The 19,741-nt window shown below is 46.2% G+C and overlaps 1 protein-coding gene across 6 annotated transcripts in view; it reads left to right on the top strand.

The window, feature by feature from the left end:
• Window positions 1–19,585, top strand: part of GLYR1 (glyoxylate reductase 1 homolog) — a 36,198-nt gene extending 16,613 nt beyond the window's left edge. Inside the window, exons 6-16 of one of the 6 annotated variants that reach the window (XM_036824487.1) lie at window positions 500–586; window positions 1,557–1,613; window positions 2,374–2,424; window positions 2,514–2,587; window positions 5,663–5,762; window positions 10,772–10,864; window positions 11,555–11,656; window positions 12,369–12,531; window positions 12,850–13,029; window positions 13,347–13,471; window positions 17,394–19,585. In XM_036824487.1, the coding sequence (XP_036680382.1) occupies window positions 500–586; window positions 1,557–1,613; window positions 2,374–2,424; window positions 2,514–2,587; window positions 5,663–5,762; window positions 10,772–10,864; window positions 11,555–11,656; window positions 12,369–12,531; window positions 12,850–13,029; window positions 13,347–13,471; window positions 17,394–17,468 (1,107 nt within the window). In that variant the 3' untranslated portion in view covers window positions 17,469–19,585. Of the gene's footprint in view, window positions 1–499; window positions 587–1,556; window positions 1,614–2,373; window positions 2,425–2,513; window positions 2,588–5,662; window positions 5,763–10,753; window positions 10,865–11,554; window positions 11,657–12,368; window positions 12,532–12,849; window positions 13,030–13,346; window positions 13,790–17,393 lie in introns of those variants that run through there. The other 5 variants (XM_036824482.1, XM_036824486.1, XM_036824485.1 and 2 more) reach the window with 5 other exon arrangements.
• Window positions 19,586–19,741: the final 156 nt, after the last annotated feature.

Raw genomic sequence — 19,741 nt, 5'->3', positions numbered from 1 at the left:
CCTGACCATCCTGGGTTCTAATTCTGGCTTTGTCACTTAGCAGCTGTAAAAAGTTGGGCAAATCTCCTCACTGCTCCATGTGGCTTTCTTAGTTTTTTTTGAGATATGGTGGATTCCTTCTGAAGCCAGTACTGTTGTCTTAATGTTCATTATTTGCCATAAGGAATTTTCTCTGTGACCTGCTGACCACACTACAGACCACAATTGGGCTTTCCCGTTACCTCCATCCTTATGAAATTTTGGCACAGGAACACATTTGTTACTTCCAGAACAGAGAAGAAGAAAGGCTCCCTCTGTGTTGACAAGAACTTGCCCTGTTTCTCCCGATGGACAGTCATCAGAGCCGTGCCTGGGGAGACCGTGGAGCCGGCAGGGCTGGTTCGGGGTGGAGCGTGACTCAAGGGAGCAAAACAGTGAAGAGGTGCTCCCCACGTTAGGCGGGAAGACACCTGCTCCTGAGGCGCCACAGCGCTTTGACCATCTGCCTTTCCCTCTGTAGGACCTCACCATCCCCGAGTCTAGTACTGTGAAGGGGATGATGGCCGGACCCATGGCCGCGTTTAAATGGCAGCCAACCGTGAGCGAGGTAATAACCTCTCCCGTGGGCCAGGAAAAGCCCAGTCTCGGAGCTGGTTTCCTGGCCTGACTGTGTGATGTGCTTTTCCTTTCCCCCACTTTTCTTGTGTATGAGGCTTTTTTTTTTTTTTTTTTAATTGCCAAACAGTACTGAAGTGAATGAGTTAAAAAGCACAGGTCTCCACCCTGGGGCATCCTGACTGTTAAGCTTGATGTAACTCACTCCAAACCCTTTGGCGCACCCACTTAACCATCATTTATATAATCACATACCCATGTTACAGTTTTTACTTTCGGGAGTAGTGTTGGTTTTCACAAAAGTGGGATCATTCTGCAGATTTTTTCCACTTGGTACTTTATAAACACCCTTTCACTGTTTATACAGCTTTGATGTTTGGTAGCTGCACACTACCTTATCCTTGGGGTGGATGCACTGTCCCCCTGTTGCTGGGCCTACTTAGGAAAAGCCCTTGACAGTCCTGCAGTTGTTGTCTCTTCATTTCTGTTAATACTGATCCTCAGTGAGTCAAGACACTCAAGGGTCTAGCACCAGGCACAAGTGGGCCAAAATCCTAAGATCAGAAAAGTCTGAGAATTTGGTTTGGTCTGCTGGGTCATCCGAAGTGACTGGTGAATGATGGATTTAAAAAATAGTATGCTTTTTAAATATTATTCCAGTGTTTGGGAATAACTTATCCACCAACCTGGCAGAAACGTTCATTCTTTTCCACTTGAAACTTATCCACCAACCTGGCAGAAACGTTCATTCTTTTCCACTTGAAACCAGTTTTCCTCCAGGTAGAATGGGCATCATTTATGAAAGGCTTAGACCAGCAATGGGAGAAGAGTTTCCAGGCAGTTGTAAGAATGAGCCCAGCTCCCAGAGGTGTTTCAGCCAGAGGAGAAGCTGGTTATCAGGTAGAAGGAGGTGACCTTTGTTGGAAGATAACTTGTTTTATTAAGTCATTTTCTGGTTTCAGCCTGTTAAAGATGCAGACCCTCATTTCCATCACTTCCTGCTCAGCCAAACCGAGAAGGTAAGTTGTTCTTTGAGGTTCTTCATCCTTGGTCAGGAGCTGGCCTGAGGGGAGAGTCCTGCTCCTTTGGAACCTCACGCTAGTCTGAAAAGTTAGACTCTACCTGTACTGCTGCCCAGAGCAACTAGTTAAGTTTAAAAGCTACATAGAGGACCACTCGTGAATCAGGCACTGTTAAGATTAAAAATGAACCCAAAAAAGCTTTTAAAACTTAGTGGCTGTGTGGTTGAGACATTTGCGGTTGCCTTCAGAGTCTAGGATGGAAATGAAACCTCAGGAGCTGTCGACCACGCACAAGGTAGCCAGTGCTGCTGGATGAAGGCAGTCTCCATGAGCCCTGAGAGTGTGGGGGGAGTTTCCCCAAGTGTCTACAGGGCTATCGGTTAGGCTGAGCCCTGATAGGATCTGCTGATGGTATGTGGCCTTGGAGTTGGACAGATCTGTATTCGAGGCCCAGTTATACTGACCAGGTCTGTAATTCTGGGCACATGACTTAACACCTCTGATTTTCAACGTCATGATCAGCAAAAGCATCTTGTAGAGCTGCGTGAGAGCTGAATGAAGTGACGCAAGTTAACTTTTCATGTGTGGTTTGGAATTCAATAAGGTTGGAAACCAAATAAGTTTTTTTTTTTTTTTTTCCCAAGTAAGTTTTTGATGTTAACTTCCCGCTTTGGACCTAACCTTAATAGGGAAATCGTAATGAAGACTGGTTAAATGTTCAGTTTAATAAGTGGTTTTCTCACTTCTTCTTTATTAGCCAGCTGTCTGTTACCAGGCAATCACAAAGAAATTGAAAATATGTGAAGAGGTACGTAGGTTCCATGCCTCCTCATTTTTATTTTCATCAGGGCCTCACATGGACAGGCTGACCTGACGACTTGTGCTTCCTTCCCCTAGGAGACTGGGTCCACCTCCATCCAGGCAGCAGACAGCACGGCTGTGAATGGCAGCATCACACCCACAGACAAAAAGTAGGACCTTTGATGAAGAGGCTTCCTGTGCCTCTGGTTCTGCTGGGGCCAGAGGGTGACCTCAAGGTGGCTTGTTAAGGGTTGTGTCCCAGCCGTTGCTGGGACTAAATGGAAAGAGAAAGGGAAAGTTGTAATTCTTACGACTTGCCTAGGAGTAATTTGACTTGTGGGAGACAGAAGCTGCCCTATAAATGTACTGTGGATTTGGCTTCGTGCTCACTGGTGAGTCTCCAAGCAGGGAACACTTGGATCAGTGCTTCTCAGACTTTCCTGTGCCTCAGAATCACCTTGGGGAATTCCCTGGCGGTCCAGTGGTTAGGACTCCGAGCTCTCACTGCCAAGGGCCCAGGTTTGATCCCTAGTAGGGGAAGTAAGATCCTACAAGCCTTGCAGCATGGCCAAAAAAATAAATAAATAAAACAGCTAACTTAAAAAAAAAAAAAAGAATCACCTGGAAGGCCGCTCGTAAAGCATCGATTGCTTGACTCCACCCCTAGGGTTTCTTGATCAGTAGGTCTGGGGTGGACAGATTCCCAGATAGCTGCTGGTGCTCATCAGGAGACCACACTCTCAGAACCACTGTCCTTGGTCCTGGTGGGGGCAAAAGATGAAGGCAGCGCATTGTCCTGCCTTCCCTGGCTCTCCCTGCTGTCGCCTCCCTGTCCGTCCTGCGCACCTGCCTGCTGCCCTCCGCCCCAGCCAGACAGGTGGGGGGCTTGACTGTGGTCCCCAGGCCTTAGCTTGCATCCACACTCGCCTTTCCCTCGATTCTCACAGCCAGTTTTGTTGATGGAAAGGGTTCTTGAAGAAGGAGCATTCTCTTGAAGTACGTAGCTAAGTCTGAATCTCCCATCTGAGTCTTCTGTAGAGTTCTTTCTCAGACTGAAAACAGTGTCTTTTACATTATTCATCACTTTTTGTACTGTTGAAGTCACTTGTTCTGTCAATTATATTTAGTGAACTTCTGTAGTGGAATGAAGGAGCTAGAGGCATGTTATATGCTAATAAAAAGAGGAATGGGTATTGCCCATTAAATTAATGAGGATTTTGTTGGCTTTTTTAAAAAATCCAGCTCTAGGCCAAGGACAGAGTCCAGTGTTTTCTCCCATCCGTCAAACCCTTTGTTAACATGAGTGTAAAGCCAACTGCAGAGCCGACCAGCTGCATCGTACCCAGTCCACCTGGTCCACATTGTCCATCTTGCCTCAAGGACACCATGAGGGGCTGTCAGCTGCTGTGTTTAAAATGCATAAACTTTATCCCCAGGTCTTCTCGGTGTCCTGGAACACCAAGAAAAGGAAAGAGAATTAGTCTGTCATGATTTAGAATCATAGGGAAAACTTGTACTACCCAGATAGCTGTGAATGACAAAAGATACCTCCTTGTTTTTAAGCTTTGGCTTGAAACTTAGTGGTCAAGGGTGCCATTTGGTGAGGAAGGTGGTGGGTTCCATTTTCAGCATTTGATTCAAATGACTTAGAGCAGGCTGGGACAGAGTATGAGAGTGCATATTCCAGCAAGGATAGGGGAACCTCTGAGCCAATTTGCAAAGGTGGCTGCAGATATGACTTCCAGGAGACTGAAAATACTGAAAGGATAAGACAGGTCAAAGTGGAGAAGCTGCAGAGGATCCTAGAGCTGAGAGAAACACAAGCTGAAAACAAGAACATGAGGTAATAAATGAAAGAGGGCTTCCCTGGTGGCGCAGTGGTTAAGAATCCGCCTGCCAATGCAGGGGACACGGGTTCGAGCCCTGGTCCGGGAAGATCCCACATGCTGTGGAGCAACTGAGCCCGTGCGCCTTAGAGCCTGCGAGCCACAACTGCTGAGCCCACGTGCCGCAACTACTGAAGCCTGCGCCCTCTAGGGCCCATGTGCTGCAACTACTGAGCCCATGTGCTGCAACTACTGAAGCCCACGTGCTGCAACTACTGAAGCCCATGTGCTGCAACTACTGAAGCCCACGCACCTAGAGCCCATGCTCCACAACAAGAGAAGCCACCGCAATGAGAATCCCGCGCTGCAACAAAGAGTAGCCCTGGCTCGCAGCAACTAGGGAAAGCCCGCGTGCAGCAACGAAGACCCAACGCGGCCAAAAAATTAATTAATTAAATGAAGAAAGAGGCATTGTTTAGCCATGTCTCATGCAAGGAGAGTTACAGAAGTGCAAGAACCAAGAAGAGACATTTGGGCAAGGTAAAATCATCTATAAAAGCATGTAGCAGCTCATAGCCCCCAAGTTCTAGGGGTTGTAGGAAGGAGCAAGCTGTAGGAAGTGAAGGTAAGCCGAACATACTGTCCACCTGAGTGCTTCAGTCACAGAAGGATCATGATGGGCCTGCAGTTAGAAGGCGTGGTGGAGAGAAGGACGGGCCAGGGTAGAGCAGCAACGGGGGGAAAGAGGTTCAGGAGAAGAATCCATGCACTGAAAAAGATTGGTTCCAAAGCTCAGGTGAGGCTTTGAAGAAGCCGGGCAAGCCCTGTCCCTGCTGACGGCAAGAGGAGTGCAAAGGTGGTGCAGGGCGTGGAGCTGGAAGGGGAGATGAGCACCAGGATGCCGACTCCTGCAGTCGAGGAAGGTGGCTGGCTCCGCACTTATTGCTCCTGTTACTTGTCATGGATCCCAAGGTGCTTTAAATTGGCATCTCAAGGCCTAGGACTCGAGGTGGCTGATTGGGAACTGTTGCAGGATCTGAAGATAAATGTCTGCCTTCTCACTGTAATGGAATTGTAAGCTCAGACCTTCTATCAAAGCAACACGGAAATGATTTGGAAGATTTGCCATAAACCGTATGAGTCATACTTCTTGCAGTGGCAGTTGAGGATTTAAAAATGCCTGTTTAAACTTATGAACACTTTTGAACAGTGGCATAATAAGAAAAGGCACACTTTGCCTGCACTACCTCTGGCTCTGCAGTGGTGGTGTCAGCACACCACAGAGCAGTGTTCCTGGTGGTCTGAGGTGAGGCTCCCCAGGTTTATGAGGAAGCGGAGCCTGTGTGGCATTCAGGATCTCACCCTGTCCTCCCCCACCCCACCCCCCACCTTGAACTGATCAGTCTCTCTCTTTTTCAGGATAGGATTTTTGGGCCTTGGCCTCATGGGAAGTGGCATCGTCTCCAACTTGCTAAAAATGGGTCACACGGTGACTGTCTGGAACCGGACTGCAGAGAAAGTAAGCATTCATAGTGGTGCTTGTTGGGTGGGGTGGGACAGAGCCTTGACCCTTGGGGTAACTGAGGATAGGAATCTCGCTCCTGTGCTCTCTTCATCGTTCTGCATGCCATGGAGTAGAAGCCAAGCTCTTAGTTCAGGCAGGTGGGGATGTAGATATACCAGTGTAGGATGTTATCATAAAAACTAAACGTTTAAAACACCCAGGGGTATAAAATGAAGTGGAAATTTTCCTCTCTCTGCCAGTACCTGAAATAAGTAATAGGAAAAAAACCTGTCAGGTTTTTCCATGCACATGCAAGAGTTGTGTGTGTGTGTGTGTGTGTGTGTGTGTGTGTGTAATGAATTCATTGATATGGAGGGTGTGTATCAACAGATCTCCTTCGTCCTTGTTAATGGCTGCACTATGTTCTGTGTTTGGATTGTATTAACAGCACCGTGCCGTAGAACATTCTGTGGTGAAGGAGATGTTCTATATCTGCACTGGCCTGTGTGGTAGCCACTGGCCACATGTGGCTCTTGAACACTTGATTCATGGCTAGTAGACTGAAGAATTTTAAATTTTGTTTCACTTAAAAATAAACAGTCTCCTGTGGCTAGTGGCTACCATATGGGACAGGACAGGTTTAGAAGTTCTTAACCTAAGGTGGTCCATGGATTCAAGGGGTCTGTGCATGCCCTGAAATGGAATTCCAAGTCTTTTGTAATGGAGAGAGGCCATGGCTCCCATCAAGTTCCCATCCAGGAAAAGGTAAAGAACCATAGTCTAGGACTTACCTGGTTGTGCAGTGGTTAAGAAACCACCTGCCAACGCAAGGAACATGGGTTCGATCCCTGGTCCGGGAAGATCCCACATGCCTCGGAGCAACTAAGCCCGTGCGCCACAACTACTGAGCCTGTGCTCTAGAGCCCGCAAGCCACAACTACTGAAGCCCGCACGCCTAGAGCCCGTGCTCTGCAACAAGGGAAGCTACCACAATGAGAAGCCCGTGCACCACAACGAAGAGTAACCCCCACTCGACGCAACTAGAGAAAGCCCATGCGCAACAATGAAGACCCAACACAGCCAAATAAAATAATAAATAAATAAATAAAATAAGTAAAATTAAAGAAAATAAAGAACCATTGTCTAAGTACCAGAAAACTAAAGCACTGTACTTGCCAGGAACAAAGAGACCAAGAAAGAACCAGCCTCTTGAGGAACAAGGTGTGGCTAAGCATGTATTTGTGAAATGATGGGGTGGGCATCCTGTGTGTGCAGCAAGGTGAGAGCTGGAATGAAGGGAGGTAGTAGAGCTGGTGGATTTGAATTAACAAAAATGTTCTAGGCAAAGTAAGAAGTTCACTTTGTTAAAACAGTCCTTTTCAAGAATAATAAGGAACTGGTTGGAGAGTTGAGGGAGCCTGGGAGAAAGGAGACTGAAGGCCATGCTAAGAGATGTGGGCTTCAGGTGCTGGGCATTGGGTAGGTGCTGCGGGGCCCTGAGTCAGGAGTGAGATCTCAGGGGCCCTGTCGGCAGATATTTCTGATTCAAGGCCAGGGTAACCAGGAAATCTAGACATGCATACTTGCAGAACATCGGTAGAATCTAAGGGTTTGCATTATAAGTATGTTCCCATTTGATAGAAGTGCCTCCGGTCATCCTGTTTTCTTGATTGGAAAGCTTAATTGTTATAAACATGGCCATTCTTTCCAGATTAATTTATGGGAAGACAGTAGAGCAAAGCAATTATGAACTTGGGCTTGGAATCGGACAGCTCTGCTGCTTACCGTCCTATTTCTTTCAAAAGGAAAAATCAGAAGAAAACAAAATTAAATATTAACATAGATCTTTTAAGTCTATCTTTTTAAGTCACCAAAGAAAAAGGTGAAATTTTTTTTAATAAATTTATTTATTTACTTATTTTTTATTTTGGCTGCATTGGGTCTTCATTGTTGCACACAGGCTTTCTTTTAGTTGCGGCAAGCGGGGACTGCTCTTCATTGCGGTGTGCAGGCTTCTCATTGCGGTGGCTTCTCTTGTTGCCGGACCACAGGCTCTAGGCGCACGGGCTTCAGTAGTTGTGGCTCACGTGCTCTAGAGCTCAGGCTCAGTAGTTGTGGCGCATGGGCTTAGTTGCTCCATGGTATGGAGGATCTTCCCGGACCAGGGCTCGGACCCATGTCCCCTACATTGGCAGGCAGATTCTTTTTTTTATTATTTATTTATTTATTTTTGGCTGAGTTGGGTCTTGGTTGCTGCATGCAGGCTTTCTCTAGTTATGGCGAACAGGGGCTACTCTTCGTTGTGGTGCGCGGGCTTCTCATTGCAGTGGCTTCTCTTGTTGCGGAGCACGGGCTCTAGGCATGCGGGCTTCAGTAGTTGTGACTCGCAGGCTCTAGAGCGCAGGTGCGGTAGTTGTGGTGCACGGGCTTAGTTGCTCCGTGGCATGTGGGATCTTCCCCGACCAGGGCTTGAACCCCTGTCTCCTACATTGGCAAGTGGATTCTTAACCACTGCACCACCAGGGAAGCCCAAGATGAATTTTTTTTTAATTAATTTTTATTGGAGTATAGTTGTTTTACAATGTTGTATTAGTTTCTGCTGTACAGCAAAGTGAATTAGCTGTACATATACATATATCCTCTATTTTTGGATTTCTTTCCCATTTAGGTCACCACAGAGCATTGAGTATAGTTCCCTGTGCTATACAGTAGGTTCTTATTAGCTGTTTGTTTTATACATAGTAGTGTATATATGTCAGTCCCATTCTCCCAATTCATCCCAGCACCCCCATGAATAGTTTTTGATAATACTCCTCACAACAACAACAACAACAAAAAAAATGAAAGGTACGCCAACTAGTTTATTTTTTATTTTTTGGAATTAAAAAATTTTTTATTTCTAAAAATTTCCCACTACCCTAACAATTTTTGTGTATTTTTCCCTAGTTTTTGTGGGGGGTTGTGGGGGTTTTGTTTGTTTGGTTTTGGTTTTTTTGAAGTATAGTTGATTTACATTAGTACATTAGTTTCAGGTGTACAGCATAGTGATTCAGTATTTTTATGGGTTATATTTCATTTAAGTTATTATAAAATGATGGCTATATTTTTCTATGCTGCACAATATATCCTTGTAGCTTATTTAGTTTATATATAGCAGTTTCTACTGTCCCCTACTCCTATTTTGCCCCTCTCCAATTCTCTCTCCTCACTGGTAACCACTAGTTTGTTCTATGAGTCTTGTTTCTTTTATTTATATTCATTTATTTGTTTGTTTTTTAGGTTGCACATATAAGTGATAGTGTAGCGTATTTGTCTTTCTCTGACTTATTTCACTAAGCATAATAATACCCTCTAGGTCCACCCATGTTGTTGCAAATGGCAGAATTTCATTCTTTTTATGGCTGACTAATACTCCTCTATGTGTGTGTCTCTGTGTGTACCACATCTTTTTTTTTTTTTTTTTTAATCAGTCATCGGTGTTATACACATCAGTGTATACATGTCAATCCCAATCACCCAATTCAGCACACCACCATCCCCACCCCACCACGGTTTTCCCCCCTTGGTGTCCATACGTTTGTTCTCTACATCTGTGTCTCAACTTCTGCCCTGCAAAGCGGTTTGTACCACATCTTCTTTATTCATTCATCTGTTGATGGACACTTAGGTTGCTTCCATATTTTGGCTGTTGTAATGCTGCTATGAACATTTGGGGTGTGTGTATCTTTTCGAATTAGTGTTTTTGTTTTCTTTAGGTATAAAACCAGGAGTGGAATTTCTTGTTAAAGAAATAGTATAGTAATGATTTAAAGATTTTTAAGTAACTCACAAAGAGGAAACAATGAATAAACAGAGGTATTAAAGAGATTCAGTAATCAGGAGTAATCAAAATATATCAAGCAGAAAGTTGCCATTTTTGTCTTGTTAAATCATCTAGTAGGACAAATTCTTAATGTATTTATGTGTACTTATTTGTTGTTTTTAAAAAATGTGCTCTGTGTTGGTGATTTGAGACTTTGCCAGAGATCATTATAAATGGACACAGCCCTATTCAAAAGCCATTTGTCTACATTTTTTAAAACCATTTTCGGAGCCTGTTATATTCTACTTACAGAGATCTAAATTCAAAAAATAGAAGAGATGTATATTTGTTGGGGTCATTTATAATTAAAATCAGGCCAGATATTGAACTGCAGGAGAGCCATTAGGTAAATTCAGGTATATCTCTCAGTGGAGTATCCTGCAGCCATGCATTATAAACAGTAATTATGAAAGTCTATAATATTGATAGATGTAATCATATAAAATATTAAAAGTTAGATGCAAAATAATAGGTCCAAATTATTCTAAATACTTTTTTTAATGCCTTTAGAAAAAGGAAATACAGCAAAATGTTAATGATGTATTTTTGTTATGAGATGTTCTGGGTGATTTTAATTTTCAGAAAAGAAAAGTTAGTGCTTATAGACCGCCCCCAGAAACAATTCAGTAAGGAATGGCAACCTGTTAGCCCCAACCCTGCTTCCCCAGCTCACAGGGCACTGTGTAGATTTCACCACAGCCAAGATAGCGACAGCCACAAAGAGCTGCAGACAACTACTATTCACATCCTGTTCTTCATTCAGGAAACCTTCAGCAGACGTTTGTTTTGTACTTCCTGTGAAGTAGACCATGGAACATCCTCCTAGGCAAGACTGGGGACTTCCCTGGCAGTCCAGTGGTTAAGACTCTGCGCTTCCACTGCAGGGGCGCGGGTTCAATCCCTGGTCAGGGAACTAAGATCTCACATGAGCGCGGCCAAAAAAAAAAAAAACACAAGACTGTGCTTTAGCGGCTCCCGTCCACTTCCCTGAGCAGTCAGACTACCCGCTGGGGTCCCTGGCTCACAGTCGCAGCCTCCTGCCTTGGAAGGCCACTCAGGAGGACTGGGCACTGCATCTCTGGCCTGGCTGGTGTGTGTGTTGTGCACTGCCTGCAGCTCACATTAGGATCTGTGACTTTTGCAGTGTGATTTGTTCATCCAGGAGGGGGCCCGCCTAGGAAGAACCCCCGCTGAAGTCGTTTCAACTTGTGACATCACGTTTGCCTGCGTGTCGGATCCAAAGGCAGCCAAGGACGTAAGGATCCCCTCCCTCCCCTCAGCGTCTCAGGTTGTGGCTGGGAAAACTGGCTGGCCTCCTCCCCTTCTCCCCTGAGCACTGAGTGAGTGTCTGCATTGGGGGAGGGGTGGGCGGTGGATTTCCTATTTGGGGGCCATCTCCCATTGTGAAGGGTGTTTGCATGGATTGAATACAGACTTCCTTTAATTCAGAACCAAGAATGAAACTGACTAGGGTCCCTGAGGTCTGTGCTGAAACGTGAAATGGTTCCTCACAGGCTCATGTATTCCTGTTGAGCTGGAAGCTTTGGTGTGCCTGTGGTCCATGTGACAAGTTCCTATGTTTAGCTGTAGCTGTATTTGTATGCTTTAAAAGTTCAAGTGCAGTAGTCATCTTGTTAACTCATGACTGGACTAATCCAAGTAAATCCAAAGAAGCCAAAAAAAATAAATACTGAGGTTCCATCTTTTCAATGGGAGGTTTTTAATAAAAAGAAACACATGTTCTTTTTGAAGATAAATGGGAGCATACCATAAATTCTCCTCTTTCCCTTGCTTATTTACATGCTCTTCCCTTTTGAGCCTTAATATTTAGCTTCTATTTGGGAAATGAGCCAAAAAATCAACAGGACACTGACCTTAGGTCTAAGGGGCTCCTGGGTGTCTGGCTGGGAGCCTGGGCTATTGCTTCTCCCTTGTGTCCCCACAGCTGGTGCTGGGCCCCAGTGGTGTGCTGCAAGGGATCCGCCCCGGGAAGTGCTACGTGGACATGTCAACAGTGGATGCTGACACAGTCACCGAGCTGGCCCAGGTAGCGGCCTCATTTGGGCTGGCCCTCCAGCATCCTTTCAGTTGGAGCCCAAGACCCAGGCTAACCATGCCGAAGTGTGGGCAACTTAGTTACTCTAGAGCCAGAGCCAGAGACTTTGGGACTAGCCTGTCTTCACTCTCTGCCTTCAAATCTACAGCTAGTCTGAGTGGCTGTGAAAGGAGACTTGTTTCCTGGCTGGGATGGGCATCGGGTCCTATAGCTGCCAGCCTCTCAGAAGCAATCTAGGCTGCCAGCAGGGCCTTTTTGATTTAAGCAGCTTTCTACAGATACTAGCAGAGTATTCCACCACGCTGAGCCACTGGGCCCAAGTGAGGGGGTGGTGATTTGTGGCCCATGTGCCTTCTAAGGGTGGCTGAAATCAAGATAGGACAGTGTCTGTAGAAAGTGTGGTCGACCACGCCACTGGCGTTGTCAACGTTGGTTGTAGTCTTTGGTCTTTGTGAGAAACTCCGAGTAAATGGGAGCCTGTGAGGACACCCCAGCTTCTCTCTGTCTACCGCATGTGATTCAGGCACCTGGTGGAGGACAGTCTGCTGACCCTCCCAGTGTCAGTCCAGCACCTTGGTACGGGCGTCAGCTTTGGGGCCTCGGCGTGGAGGGTCAAGTGCTCCTGCCCCAGTATGCTCCTTGCTTCCTGCCCAAGACCTTCGTGAGAGGCAAGGTCTCCAGAAGCTGTGACTTTCCTTTCCAGGTGATTGTGTCCAGGGGGGGCCGCTTTCTGGAAGCCCCGGTCTCAGGGAATCAGCAGCTATCTAATGATGGGATGTTGGTGATCTTAGCGGCCGGAGACAGGGGCTTATATGAGGACTGCAGCAGCTGCTTCCAGGCAATGGGGAAGACCTCCTTCTTTCTAGGTAACATGCCTGCCCACCTGTCGGGCCACTTCAGGCCTGGAGGCTGGGTGGGCCACATCCCCTCTAGACCGCCCTGATGACACCGTCAGTCCCGCACGGCCTCTCTGCCTGGGGCCCCCGTGGGAAGGTTTCCTTTGACTTGCACAGTCAGTGCCTGGAAGGAGGAAGAGCCAGAAGGGTCAGAGCCAGTTCTGTCAGGGGCAGGTGAATGGGGCCTCCCCTGGGTGTAGAGGTGGGTCCAAGCAGGGGTGAGGGTGGGCAGAAAGTCCCTCCCCACGGGATTCTTGGGACGTGACCACGATGCTTTGCCCTGGGCAGGTGAGGTTGGCAACGCAGCTAAGATGATGCTGATCGTGAACATGGTCCAGGGGAGCTTCATGGCCACCATCGCTGAGGGGCTCACCCTGGCCCAAGTGACAGGCCAGTCCCAGCAGACACTCTTGGACATCCTCAATCAGGGACAGTTGGCCAGCATCTTCCTGGACCAGAAGTGCCAAAGTAAGTTGCCTTTGGCCTCTCTTTTTGTGTTGTAGTTTTGGTTGAAGCTGAGAACTGGGTCAGGCAGATGTCACAGAACAGTGTCTTCTTCAGGGACTCATTGTGTGTGAATGATGCACCCACTCCAGTCAGTCCAGGCCCCCAGTCAGAGAGCATCCAGAGACATGGTAGATAGGATTTGGGGCTACAGGCTGGGAACTTGTCTCTTGGGTGTCCGAGGGGGAGGAAATGCTAGGTATTGACCTCTGACAGGACTCCAGGTGGTTTCTTATTTAGGATCCTTTCAGTTCTTCTGATGAATGACTTTCCCTCCTCAGATATCCTGCAAGGAAACTTTAAGCCTGATTTCTACCTGAAATACATACAGAAGGATCTCCGTCTAGCCATTGCGCTGGGTGATGCCGTCAACCATCCGACTCCTATGGCAGCTGCAGCCAATGAGGTAACAGCAGGAAGCCTCGGTGCTAGTCCCAGCAGCCCTCCTTTGTTTCCCATGCACTCCTCCCTCTGCTTACTTTGGCTTGGCTTGGCTCTGTGTCTAACCTCTCAAGGTGGAATCTTAGGTTGTTGATTTTAGACCTTTCCTAAGTATGTTTCCTCCGAGCCATGCTTACTTCCCTGGGAGTTCTTCTTTGACCTGTGGATTATTTGTCAAATACAAATAAAAACCCTGAAGGGTTTCCTAGATACCTAATGGTTATTGATTTCTAATGTATCTCTGTGATCCAAAAAAATATACTACATATGGCTTTTAACTGTTTGCATTGATTCAGACTTGTTTTGTGGCTCAGCAGATGATCTGTCTTGGTGGGTGTGCCATGTTCACTTAAGAAGACTGCGTGTTCTGCAGTTGGGTGCTGTGTTCTGCACATATCAATTAGGTCGAGATGGTTGGTAGTATTTTTTTAGATTATCTTTACTGACCTTTTTCTCTAGTTCTTTCAATTGCTAAGAAAGGGATGTTAAAATCTCCAGCTGTGATTGTGGGATCATCTGTTTCTCCCTTTAATTCTGTCCATTCTGCTTGATGTCTTTGTTATTGGGCTCTTAGCCGTTTATGATTGTTATGTCTTCCTGATGAATTTGCTCTTTCGTTATTAAGAAATGTCCATCTTGATCTTTGTCTTGAAGTCTGTTGTCTGATTTTCATATGGCTGCTGTAGTCTTCTCATGCTTACGGTTTCCATGTGATGTATTTTTTTCCATCCATTTACTTTCAACCTTTGTTTTAAAATTGTGTCTGTTGTAGACAGTCTATAATTGGGGCTTGCATTTTTATCCATTCTGACAGTGTCTGCCTATTAATTGGATTGTTTAGTCCTTAACATTTTTTTTGAATGATGTTTATTAAGCACCTACATAGGTACTTTTTGGAAACAGTTTTTTAGAAGTTCGGTTTTCTTATCTCAATCTGATAGAAGTATAAGCTTAAAAAAAAAAAACAGCTGAGCAATATTTGTCTTTACCATAGAATTACAATAAAAACTACATTTTGGGCTTCTCTGGTGGTGCAGTTTTTAAGAATCTGCCTGCCAATGCGGGGGGCACGGGTTCGAGCCCTGGTCCGGGAAGATCCCACATACCGCGGAGCCTCTAAGCCCGTGTGCCACAACTACTGAGCCTGTGCTCTAGAGCCCGCGAGCCACAACTACTGAAGCCCGCACGCCTAGAGCCCGTGCTCTGCAACAAGAGAAGCCACCGCAATGAGAAGCCCGCGCACCGCAAGAAAGAGTAGCCCCCGCTCGCCGCAACCAGAGAAAAGCCTGCGCACAGCAACGAAGACCCAACGCAGCCAAAAAAATAAAATAATAAAATAAATTTTTAAAAAACTACATTTTGTGAAACACGTACATACATGAATCACACAGATTCATTTATTTTAGAGACTCTGTCTTCCAAGTGCTATAAGCTATATGCATTTTTATTCAGGTTAAATATAGGTCTCAAGTGGCTTGTTCTATAGAGACAAAGAAGAAGTAAAAATACACAGTACTGGGGAATTCCCTGGCTGTCCAGTGGTTAGGACTCCTTGCTTCCACTGCTGGAGGCCCAGGTTCCATCCCTGGCTGGGGAACTAAGATCCCGCAAGCCACACAACGCAGCCAAAAATAAATAAATAAAAAATACACAGTACTGTTCTTTTCAGACCTGCCTTTTCATAGTTTATAATCTTTTGTCCTTGAATTCTGTGTCTCTGTCCTTCCTTCGTGTGTCTGAACATCTCAGAGTACTTGTTTCACTTCCCAGTTTGCAGTACAATTTCAGGTTCCTCCTTTCTTACATTCAGGTTCTCTCTTGGCAGTGGAATTCCTCATGTGTTATATAATTTTTCGTTGATGAGTTTGTAACTGTGGTTACTTCTGAAGGGTTCCGTGGTGGCTTGTGTTGGGAGCACTTCTCTGTGAGGTGATTTCCACTTGCCTCTCCCCTGACTACAGGATTCGTTGGCTTGGAAACAGACATTTTGGTTAATTTCTTGATGGAGCACGGCACTTTCTGGCCACTGTTTGGAGTTCAGGATCTTGAGGTTAACTGGTCCATTAACATTTAGTCTTTGTCTTGAAGTCTATTGATATGTGGTTGGATTTAGAGCTACTCTTTTATCATTTGATTGCCATTTGTCCCCTCTGGCTTTTGTTTGTTCCTCCTTTCTTTTGGGATATCCTTTTTTTGGGATATTTGAATATATTTTAGAATTCCATTTTATCGGGACTTCCCTTGCGGTCCAGTGGTTAAGACCCCGCCCTCCCAATGCAGGAGGCCCGGGTTCAATCCCTGGTCAGGGAACTAGATCCCACATGTCGCAACGAAGATCCCGAGATCCTGTGTGCCACAACTAAGACCCAGCGCAGCCAAATAAATAAATAAATATATTTTTTAAAAATCCCATTTTATCTATTGGCTTTTTAACAGTGCATCATTTTTCTTTTGTCTTTGCTCTAAGGATTGCTATACGCATCCTTAATTTCACATCCTAGATTAGACCTCTTTACATAAAATGTAGATCCATTTACCTCTCCCTCCCTCATCCTTTAAGGCAGGGTTTCTCAACCTGGGCACTATTGACATTTTGATGTGGATGCTGTCCGGTGCATTGCAGGATGTTTAGCAGCATTCCTGTCCTCTACCCACTAGATGCCGGTTGCACCCCCTCAGTTCATAGAAGGTGTCTCCAGACATTACCAAATGTCACTCCAGGTGGGGAGCAAAATGACCCCAGGTTGAGAACCCCTGCTTTAGGGTACAAATGTCCTATGTGTTACATTTGTCTTTGTTTTAAACCCACCGTTGTCAGAATGTCTTGCTTTAAGTAGTCATATGTATTTTAAAGAAATTAAGAGAAAAAATAAGTTCATATTTCTCTAATTTACCATTTCCAGTGCTTTCTTTTCCTTTCTGAAGAATTGAATTTCTCTCTGGTATTGTTTTCCTTTCAGCTGGAAGAACTTGCTTTAGCATTTCCTGAATGCAGGTTTGCTGGCAATGATTAAGTTCTCTTTTATCTCAAAAGGTCTTTATTTAGTCTTCTTTCTGAGTTGACAGCTACACCTGAGCTGTAGTGGACATCATGTTTAGAAAAAGAAAAAAATGCAGCCGGCCAACTGTGTGGGAGGAACCTGTGTCCAGCTGCATTTTTTCAACATGACTGGATGTTGTGCTGCCCTTGTTGAACAATGGCTTTTTAATTTTTCTCACACTCTTTCATATTCATCTAGTACCTTTGGGGTGGCTGTTAATTGCCAAGCACCATTGTAGGCTCTGGGGACACAGGGTGCAGCCCCTTCTTTTCCTTGTAGAGCTTACATTTTAATGGAAGGAGGCACAAAGTAAGCACATAAGTGTTTAAACAAGTAAGAATTGCAGAAGGTTAGAATTATGAATAAAGTGGAACAGAGTAAAGGGATGGAGGTGGCTGGGTAAAGTGGTGTAGCCGCTGCTTCAGATGGGATGGTCAGGAAAGGCCTTGGAGCTGATTGGGAAGGAGCCAGCCAATGCTGAGGGAAGGACAGGGACAGTGGCCCAGAGAATAACATGGGAAGTCCTTGGGGCAGGAAGGAACATGATTATAACTACTAACAATGCTGAGCCCTGCCTCTGAGCACTTTACATTCCTCACTCCATTAATCCTCACAATAACCCTGTTACCTTCTCCATAAAGTCAAGAAGCAGTAGTGAAGGCACAGAGAAACTGAGGCACTTTGTCCAAAGTTAGGCCAGTCAGTGGGGAATCCAGGAGTCACACCCAGACAGCCTAGACTCCAGAACCTACCTACCTAACCACATCGAGGACTGCCTCTCGGAAGCAGATCTGTGTCTCTAAGTCAGCTTTGTGGCCAGACTAAGCCCATGTCATTTTTTTCCAGGTGTACAAAAGAGCCAAGGCACTGGACCAGTCTGACAATGACATGTCTGCCGTGTACCGAGCCTATATACACTAAGCCCTTGACCCCACCCCCACCCCCCATCTTCCCTCTGACCCCCTCTTCCTCACATGGAGTTGGGGTCCTGGGACTTAACTCTGGACCAGTCCACCTGTCTCCATCTTCTTTTTTACAGACTTTGAGACTTGCCATCAGCACAGCACACAGCATCGCTCCTCCCCTGGAGGTCCTGGAGAGGGGAGGGGTGTCAGCAGGATTGGCCTGTGGGAAAGCTCTTGAGCTGGGCACCGGCCTTGGACTAGGTGGCTGTGTGTTCACACACACAAACACACACACACACATACACACACACAACCCACCATACTGGCTCTCGCCCCAGGATAGAAGCTGCCCAGAAACTGCTGCCTGGCTTTTTTTTTTTTCCCCTTCTTCCAAGCTGTCTTATCTCAAACCCCTTCCAGTTGAGGAACTAGAATCAGCAGTGAGAAGTGGAAGCTTTCCCACTGCTTCCCTCACAACGAAGAGGCTGTGGTTCTGTCCACTGTCCCCCACTGGATCCCACGCAGGGAGAGGCTCTGGGCCAAGATGAGCCAGCAGACTGTAAACGGAGGGTCCCATGGGCCCTCCCACCTCAGGTGACCAGCTGATGAGATTGTCATGTTTAAGCTACCAATGTGCAACCAACTCTCCATAAATGCCTTTGTGAGCTGAAAAGGGATTGGCAGAGTCAAGCGAAGACAGGGCTCTGGCTTTCCAGGGAAAGCAGCAAACAGCCCGCCCCTAGGTGAGCTTCACAGAAGCCCTCTCTCCTCGCTGCTGTTCAGCACCTGCCCAGAAGTCACCGCGACTGTGGAGCCTGGGCTGGGATCAGACTTCCTTGCTTTGGTGTAAGGGTGCTCACTCCTCACCAGGCTGTTGTAGTATTTGGATTTGCATTCCAGTCCTTGGGAAGGGGGTCCTGAGGGTCACCACTGAGGATTGAAGAGGGAGGGGGTATGGGGTTCCTTCCTGTTTCCGTTATGCCACAGACCCTTCACCTGGTTCTGAAGAGCCATTCTGAACCACATCCCCTCACAGCAGTCCCACCTTCTCCAGCCCATCCCTGCACAAGTCCCCTGCATGCCCACCTCTCTCCATTCTCCCTCCCTCCCCCTTTTCCTCTCATGGAGACAGTATTGCTTTCTGTCTCTTCCTTCTTTGGTCCAGACCCAACCTGACCAACGATGACCATTTCTTAGGCTCAGCTCTTGAAACAGGAATGAGTGTCTGCACTTCAGCCAGCAGCTTGGTTTTCGGTGCTTTCAGGGTCCTGGGGTCTGTCAGGAGGGAAGAGGAGAACTAGGCCTGACTGAACCAGAGCTACGTGACCCTCAAGAGGCAGATCTAAGACATCCTCGAGACCCTAGCATTTCTCCTTGGATAGGGGACCAGAGGGGCTTAGAATGTGGCATAAGAACAAGGAGAAGTTACCTAAAGGATGTCAGTGTTTTCTCCCTCTGCATGGGTTGGATTTTCCAAAGTCACACTGCAGAAGGTCAGCAATTATAGTGAATATGTGATGATAAACATAACGAGGTGGCCATGCTGTTGTGGGGCCCCTCCCCCTCACAGGCTTGGCCCTTTTCCACTGATCAGAACCCAGGTCAGGGGATCTCAGAAGACATGGGTGGAGGGCAGGGGAGATGCCCGTGGTTTTTGGCACAGTTGTTAATTTCACTGGGATTTTGAATTCTTTTCTGTCTGAACACAAAGCCTGTTCTAGTCCTAGCCGGACACTGGGGGGTGGGGGTGGGGGAAGATGCTGTAATGAAACTGGTTAGTCAATGTTGTCTTAATATTGTTGACAATTCTGTAAAGTTCCTTTTTATGAATATTTGTTTAAGCTATTTCACCTTTGTTTTGAAATCCTTCCCTTTTAAGGAGAAAATGTGACACTTGTGAAAAAGCTTGTAAGAAAGCCCCTCCTCCACCACCCTTTTTTTTTCCTTTAAACCTCCTTTAAATGACAAATCTAGGTAATTAAGGTTGTGAATTTTTATTTTTGCTTTGTTTTTAATGAACATTTGTCTTTCAGAATAGGATTGTGTGATAATGTTTAAATGGCAAAAACAAAACATGATTTTGTGCAATTAACAAAAAGCTACTGCAAGCAAAATAAAAACGTTTCTTGGTAACACAACTGTGACCTTGGCGGTGGTCTGCGCCCAGACATGGAGCGCCGTGCGGTGGTGGGAGGGGTGGGGCCAGGCGTAGAGCGGAGCGGCGGCCTCTTCTGCACGGCGATGGGACTGTAGGGTCCGCGCGTTAGTCCCTCCCGGACCGACGGAACT

Source organism: Balaenoptera musculus, chromosome 15 (assembly GCF_009873245.2).
Source record: "Balaenoptera musculus isolate JJ_BM4_2016_0621 chromosome 15, mBalMus1.pri.v3, whole genome shotgun sequence".
NCBI lineage: Eukaryota > Metazoa > Chordata > Mammalia > Artiodactyla > Balaenopteridae > Balaenoptera > Balaenoptera musculus.
The sequence above is the reverse complement of the archived record's forward strand: the minus strand, read 5'-3'. Positions and strand labels throughout refer to the sequence as shown.